This window comes from Pipra filicauda, unplaced genomic scaffold (assembly GCF_003945595.2).
Source record: "Pipra filicauda isolate LSUMZ 115617 unplaced genomic scaffold, ASM394559v2 scaffold1301_size18900_pilon, whole genome shotgun sequence".
Taxonomy (NCBI): domain Eukaryota; kingdom Metazoa; phylum Chordata; class Aves; order Passeriformes; family Pipridae; genus Pipra; species Pipra filicauda.
In genome coordinates, this window is record NW_024103765.1 from 1 (window position 1) to 7601 (window position 7601).

The 7601-nt window shown below is 60.2% G+C and overlaps 2 protein-coding genes across 2 annotated transcripts; one reads left to right on the forward strand and one right to left on the reverse strand.

Annotated features, from left to right (window-relative positions):
* Nucleotides 1-43: 43 nt before the first annotated feature.
* Nucleotides 44-2624, forward strand: LOC113983353 (maestro heat-like repeat-containing protein family member 6; the record flags this gene model as incomplete). Its single annotated transcript, XM_027712394.2, has 7 exons — nt 44-286; nt 497-673; nt 807-956; nt 1115-1216; nt 1603-1705; nt 1978-2034; nt 2184-2624. Coding segments are annotated over 7 exons (939 nt in total), but the record flags the coding sequence as incomplete, so codon positions are not given.
* A 4075-nt stretch (nt 2625-6699) lies between these two features.
* On the reverse strand, nt 6700-7215 carry LOC113983354 (zinc finger protein 2-like). The gene has a single exon (XM_039378180.1). It carries the CDS (start codon nt 7213-7215, stop codon nt 6700-6702), a length of 516 nt encoding a protein of 171 aa, XP_039234114.1.
* Nucleotides 7216-7601: the final 386 nt, after the last annotated feature.

A 7601-nucleotide genomic window follows, 5' to 3' on the forward strand; every position in this document is an offset into this window, starting at 1 on the left:
CTGGCCCAGCTGCCTCCCCCTCTCTGCCCTCTCACAGCCGCAGCCGCCCGGGACGGTGCCTGCACCCTGTGCTGCTGCCTGGGCCCAGCCCCGGGTGGGTCCGGGCTCCTGCCGGCCGGGCACCCCGTCACTGCTCCCTGCCTTTCAGGTCCTGCACTGCCTGAACCCCAGACAATATGGGCCCAGCGTCCTGCAGATTATTTCCAGGCACCTGCGCAGTCAGTGCCCGGAGAGGCGTCGCCTGGCGCTCCGAGGCCTGGTGGTGCTCAGCAGGGATCCCGCAATGGTGAGCAGGGGGCAGGGGCTGAAGCCGGGCCGGCAGCGTGCGGCTGTGCAAGGCAGTAGCTTGGCCTTGGCTGGCCTTTGGCAGCTGTGGCAGCTGCTCCCAGCTCTCCTCCTCCCCGTTCAGCTGCCCGACTCCTTTGGGACGCACCTTTGGCCTCTGGGCCCCACGGCAGCAGCGTGGGGCTGCACCACAGCATTGTGTTCCACACAGGCTAAGAGCATGCGGAGCCTGAGTGAAAGCCTCCTGGAGCTACTGCAGGATGCAGACACAGACGCAGTTCAGATGACCCTCTCCGCGTTCATCAATGTGCTGCACTTCCAAATCGTCATAATATCCACCCCCACTGCCCTGAAGTTGCTTGAGGCTCTGCGGCCACTCTTTGACAACGTAAGGCTCTGTGCCCCTCATCGTGGGCACTGAGTGCTGCCAGGAAACTTTGGGCCCAGTGTCTTTTCAGGCCTGTGCCCCGGTGGGCCTGGAGAAGCCAGTGCTGAGGTCTTTTCCTCTTCCTTTGCACCAGGAGCACAGCCAGCTGCAGCAGCTCTCCATGCTCCTCTTCTGGGAGCTGATGGAGGCGACAGAGAGGAGCAAGAGCCTAAAGCCACACGTGTACCTGAGTCTGGTGCCATTCTACTTCAACTGGCACAATGAGAACCAGCGTGTGGCAGAGGTGAGGACTCGTGGGCTCTGTTGTCCCCATGGCAGGAGGCTGCTGTGCCTCCTGCCCTGGCCCATGGTCACCTGCAGCCTCCTCCTGGCCTTGGCACAGGGATGTGGGTGCTGTGCCCTGGGCTGCGGTGCCATGGCCCGCTCTCTGTTGCTGTGCAGGCCTCTTGGAGAGCACTGTTTGGTGCAGCCAGGTTCCTGAAGTGGAGAGATCTTGAGGACTTGGTGACCATGGAGCAGCCGTGGAGGTTTCCCGAGTGCCTGGTAAGGACGGCCCCAAAGCCCCAGCCCCTGATGCCCAATGTGTGGGGCTGGCAGGGTGCCTGTGTCCACTGCTGCACCCACAGACACCAGCCTGTGCCCCACACACTGCTCCCTTCCCTGGGGCATGCGGGCTCTTTTCCAGGCTCCCTTGCCCCCGCAGCCAGGCTGCCATGGAGCCCCGGTCCAGCTGGGCTGTGGGGCAGGGCCGCCCCACAGCTCCCCAGGAGCACCCAGCCCTCTGCTCCCTCCAAACCCAGCCCCAGCAGCTGCTGGCCAGGCCTCAGGGCTCTGTGGGCAGGGGAGCCCCGTGCTGGGGGCAGGGAGCGCCCGGCCAAGGGGCAGAGCCTGAGCCGAGCCTTCCCTCTCTGCCCTGGCGCTCTTTGCAGCTGGAAAAGGACAGGAGCCGAGTGGGCCAGTACGTGCGCCAGGCCCTGCCGTTCCTGGAGAGCCCAGAGAAGCCCCTGCGAAAGCTGGCCATCAAGTTTCTGGGTGAGCCACAAGGCCGGGGTCCCTCCCCACCCCGCTGCAGCTCGGCCCCAGCCCCGGCTGCTGCAGCGGCAGCAGGATGCGGCCCAGGGCATGTGGAGCCCCGAGTGGCCCCGAGCACCTGCTGCCGCCCTGTGCCAGCCCAGCCCTGGGGCGTCCCCATGCGGGAAGGCCCCGGGCTCAGCCCTGCCAGGGCAGGAGGCCGTGTGGCCGGGCTGGCAGCACCGCTGCGGGGGACCTGTGCCTCTGGGGCCTGACAGGCTCTGTGTTCCCAGGGATCGCCGCCAGGTCCATGAAGAAGGAGCAGCCAGAGCTGCAGCTCATCTGCCAGGGTGAGCGAGAGCACCTTCCAGCTGATCCCCTTGGGCCCTGCTCCCTCCTGGCCATGGCAAGAGCTGGCTGGGATGGCCCTGGCAGGAGGGGCTCCTCGCATCCCCACACCCCTGGCCTCTCACCTTGGCTCTATTCCTTTCTCTTCCAGCCCTTCAAGACATGACTGATGACAGCCCTGCCGTCTCAAACCTGGCCCAGGAAACGCTCCACATCATCAGAGCTGTACGGAGAACTTCATTCTTCCATTTCTGGTAGTCTCCGTTGCTGCCTCTTCCAGCCCATAGAGGTGTGACAGAAGACATCAGACTCGCCATGGCAGGCCTGGCAATCCAACACTGCTACGTGCCAAGAGCTGTACAGATGGCTCCCTACTGCAGATTCCAGCAGCTCCAAGACTGGCTGTGCAGGGCGTGGCAGGCCCGGCCTTTTCCGCAGGGCAGTGTCTGCCTGTGCTGCTGCAGCTCTGTGGAGAACTGATGCAGGAAGCTCCATCTCCTGGGGCCACCTGAGCCTGTGGGGAAGATGCCTCTTCCCTGCAAGCACCCCCTTTGAGCTCAGCATGGGAACATTACATCCATGTTATCACATACAGAAGCCCAGGAGGTTTTTTTGGTGCCCAGTGTGCACAGGGCCTTGGGGAAGAGGGGAAAAGGGCTCCTTGTGCTCAGCAACACTTGCCCCACTGTGCAGTGGGCCAGCAAAAGCAAGCAGAAGCCCCTTGGCCTTTGGTGGTTCTCCTGGAGCCTCAACGTTTCCAGAAATGGAGGGCCAAAGGCTGGAGTTGTGGGGAACCCTGAGGACCTTGTCCTTGGAGATGGCCACAAGCCCTCCCCCAGCCAGGAAGCAGCGTCTGTGTCCTGCCTGTGTGTTACTGGCTGGATTGCTCCGGGCTCCCAAGTGCCTCTGGAGCAGCTCCTCTGGAGCTCCTTCAGGGCTGCACCACTGCCGGGCAGGTTGGCGGGGCTGGGGGAGACCCGCAGGGGAGGGGGCGCTGGGAGGCCAGGAAGGGGTGAGGTGCTGTGGAGGCCCTGATGGGACAAAGGAGCGGGAAGCCTTGAGGGGAATCTGTGAGGGGGTGGGTGGCAGAAGGCTGTGAGGGGACAGACTGGGCGCAGGCCCCAAGGGGCAGGGTGGAGGGAAAGGCCCCCAGGACTTGGGGGGCAGAGGCCATAAGCAGCCCCCAGGCAGCCACCTCCTTCCCTGCCAGCCGGCTGCTCTGGTGCTTTCCCGAGGCCTCTCCCAGCCCTGTGGCAGAAGCCCTGGAGGCCAGGCCTCAGCAGCAGGGTGGGCACACCCCAAGGGGGCCAGGCTGGCCTGGCTGGGGACAAGGAGGGCAAGGGGGCCCTGCCGGGGCACGTCCGCCGGGTGCTGCCGGCGAGGGGCAGTGGCACAGGCAGGGCTGGCGGCCAGCCCGGGCCCCCACGGCTGCCCAGGCCACGGGGCTGTGGCTGACACCCCCCTGAGCCAGAGCTCTGGGCCCACAGAGCTGCTGCCACCACGGGCAGGGCGCTGGGCTCCTCGGGCAGGGCTGCGCACTCGCTGCTGCCCAAGCGGCTCCGCGCCCCACAGACAACAGCACCAGAGGCTGCCCAGGAGCAGCAGCACCCACAACGCCTGGGCCTCCTCACCCAGGCACCCACACCCGCCAGGACACCAAAAGTGGGCAGACTGTGGGCACAGTTGCACCCGCTTTGGCAAAAGGCTTCAGGGCAAGTGGCCACCACAGCTTTCCAGTGGCTCCCCAGCCTCACAGCAACCCTTGGCAGCTTCAGCTGCAGCCTGACATCCTGACTGACTTCAATGGCCCTGCTTGAGGCTGGACACACCTTCCACACTCAGGTGTCCCCAGCCAGCGCCACTGGTGCCATCCTTAGAGACTCTGCTGGGACACCAGCCTTGGGCTGCAGCTGTTCAACCTCTCCTCCACACAGGCACCTTCAAAACACGGGCATGGGCTTCTAAACTCTACGTCCAACACTTGAGGGCAAAAAAGGAAGAAGCAGCAGAAGCTGAAGCAAAGCAGGGCCTCGTGTGGTGGAGCTTCAGGGATGGAGGCAAGTAAGCACTGTGGTGTCTGCTGAAGAGATGGCCCAGTTCACCAGCTCACACTTTGCTGCTGGACATTCCTCCCTTGGTCCTGCTGGAGCCCATTCCCTACCAGTGCATGGCCCTGCCTTGTTCCCGGATCCAATCTCCGGGAGCCCTGGCAACAAGTGGGCCCTGTGTCCACCTGAGAGCAGAAACTGGCAGAACGTCTCTGCTTCCAGCACTTCTCTTGGCTGCTCCTGCAGGCGGGTGGCACCTTCAGGGGAGACACAGAACAGCTTCTCATCCCAGACTTCTCCCTGTCCCCTGCACTTCCCCAATGGACTGGACATCAGCTGCTGGCCACAGCTGAGCACACAGACACTGGAGTGTTGAACATGTGAGACTGGGCTGATTTTTTTTTCCAGAAGGCAAGAAAACAAGCAAAAAGAACACAAAAATCTTGAGAGTCTCTCTGTCCAATCTAATTGTCCTGTGAAACTTGGCAGCTGATGGTGGTTTTGTGCTGCTGCTAATCACTTCCACCCAAAAATCATGCCAGGAAGGAGCAACAGCTTCTGCCTTCTGACAGATGCCAAGTCTTGCCACCAATTGCTCCAGCTGCCACTCCCAACAGCCACCTGCAAGAGGGCAGACCTCAGTGCCCCTTTGCTTTGGCTGCCCTCTGGCAGAGAAGTCCCCCAGGGGCACAGCTCTTTGGGGCAGGAGACAGGCAGCAGCCTTGCCAGGACATGGGGTGGTGGCAGGTCTCCTTGGGCCAGGACTTGCCAGAGGCTGTCCCTCAAGAATCCCGGGAGCAGGCAGGGAATGCTGAGCAGAGCAAGCCCTGCCCGGATGTCCCATCAGGAAGACACTGTTCTAGGGGGAATTCACTGGGTGTACCAACTCTTCCTGACTGGCTTAATGACTCAGCCATGGTGTGTCCCTGTCACTCAGATCCCTTCTTGGCCGCACTTGACGTTGTGATTCGTGTGACTGACAATACCTTTAACATCCCTGTAAATATTCCTTGTTATTTTAGTTGTATCACAGATCAAAACGTGTCTACCCTCCATTTATTATTAATAATTCCCATGGGCAGAAGAGCCAAACTGGGGCTCCCAGGGAAGCAGAAGCTGGGAGGATGAGGCAGGATACAGTGAATTAAGGAAACTGTGAAATGCAGAAATCCTCAGTGGATGGCTGATTGCTTGGATCATCTCTGCAGCAATCCCGGCTCCTGCCGCAGCCACGGCTCCTGCTGCACTGGCCATTCAGTGCAGGCCATGCCTGCAGTGCCAGTGTATGGGCACTGTGGCAGCACCAGGAGCAGGGGTTCAGAATCTGTCTGGTTTCAATATTCCAAGTCCTCTGGAAGCACATGGGACAAGCCCCAAGACAAGAAGCCCGGGTCCTGGCCCTCTTGGCCGTGAACTCTGCGTGTCCAAACAAAACAGGGGCAGAGGTGGGACCAAGCGGAGTCACTCTGCACCTGCCCTGAGTTCATGGGAATGCAAAGGGAGGATGGACCTTGGCTGAGTGCTTGGAGAGAGAGAAGGCTGTTTCTCCAAGTGGAAATGCACTTGAACCAGCCTGCATGACCAGCCTGTTTTCCTCTGGAGGCTGAACACAGCCAGCACATGAGGCAAGGGGAATGTGTGGGGTCAGGGCACTGCTTTGGGGCCATGCTGGGAATTCCGGTGGACTAAAAGACAAACACCAAGCGCTGCTCACAAGAGAAGAGGAATAAAAGGGGACACTGAAAAACATTGACAGACAAGTCCTGCAATGGAACTCTGTGTCTGCAGCCTCATTTTCTCTTTCAGGAACCAAAGGAGAGGGGGCAAAAAGTAGGGGTTGGGACCCCAAAACTGTTTAGAAGGAAATTGGGGATTGATGGGAATATGGGAAAGTGGGAGGAACAGGGAGAAGGCTGGAAAAGGGGGGTGGTCTGGTGGGTCTGACAGTCCCATGGGGGTCATTGGGCACAGGCAGGTTGGCAAAGGGGGTGACCCCCCTGAGCTCCCAACTTCCTGTGGGGTGCTGGGGGCTGCTGGATCCAATCTCAGCCTTGGATCATGCCAACAGCTTCAGTTTAGAGGAATTAGAGAAGTGTGACTGAAACACTTTTGTCCCACATGTTTAATGATGGCAAATCAGATCTATTGATAGAAATGAATTTATTTAGGGTTACAAGTGATCAGACAAAAGATCTTCATCAGAATTATTTACTGCACAATAGAAACACTAAAACTACCAGGAGTACAGGATAAGATAGGACAGTGCTCTACACTAAAGCAATTGTTGAAGCAATTCTACTCAAGGTGGCACAAAAGCAATAATTCTTAATTAGAGATGGATGGAACTCCCCCACACCAACACTCGTGGGGAGATCTCTGCTCTCAACCTCCAGGAGTGACCTTGGGGGGTCCCCAGCCAAGGCAGGAATCTCCACACACCCCCCCAAGAAGGGTTCTGTTGGAAGAAGCTGCCCCTGTGAAAGGGGACTGGCCCTTTGTGGTCAAAAGGGATGGAGTGACAGTCACTGGACTCCAGGGGTTGCCTCACCATCAGGGGCTTCATTCGGGGTGGAAGCAGCGGCCGAAGCTCTTCCCGCAGTCGGGGCACTGGGGCTTCCCTTACTGGTGGGTCCGTTGGTGTTGGGTCAAGGTAGAGCTCTTGGTGAAGCTCTTCCCACACTCCCCACACTTGTAGGGCCTCTCCCCTGTGTGGATGCGCCTGTGGGTGACAAGATGGGAGTTCTGGTTGAAGCCCTTCCCGCAGTCGGTGCAGCGGAAGGGCCTCTCATCCATGTGCGTCCGCTGGTGCCTGTAGAGATTCCCGCTGGTTGGAAACCTCTTCCCACAATCCAGGCACTTGTAGGGCCGTTCCCCAGTGTGGATGCGATGGTGTTTGCGGACGTTGGATCTCTGCCTGAAGCTCTTCCCACATTCCCTACACGTGTAAGGACATTCTCCAGTGTGGGTGTGCTGGTGGGAACGAAGGTGAAAGCTCCGGTTGAAGCTCTTCCCACATTGCTCACACGTGTAGGGCCGTTCCCCGGTGCGGATGAGCTGGTGGGTGTGGAGGTGGTTGCTCTGGCTGAACCTCTTCCCACATTCCTCAAATGTGTAGGGACGTGCCCCAGTGTGCATGTCCTGGTGTCTGAGCAGGTGAGAGCTCTTCCTGAAGCTCTTCCCACATTCCAAGCACTTGAAGGGCTTCTCCCTGCTGGGAGGTTGCTCAGGGACCACCAGGTCAGAGCTCCCCCTCAAGTTCCGGCCGCCTTCCTGGCACAGGCTGGCTCTTTCCTCCTCAGAGCACCCTGGGATGGCTTTGGAGCCCCTCCTGTGGGGGGATCTCCGGCCCTTTTCCTCCCCGCTGCCTTCCTGCGCCGGGGAGCCCTTCAAAACGGCCTCTCCCACCAGGGTCTCACGGGGGGATTTGTCCTCCGGGCTCTCCGTCCTCACCTCGGGGCCTGGGGCAGGAAGCAAGAAGGACAGGCAGGGGATTTGCCTCCGGCCCACAGGGAAGGCCAAGG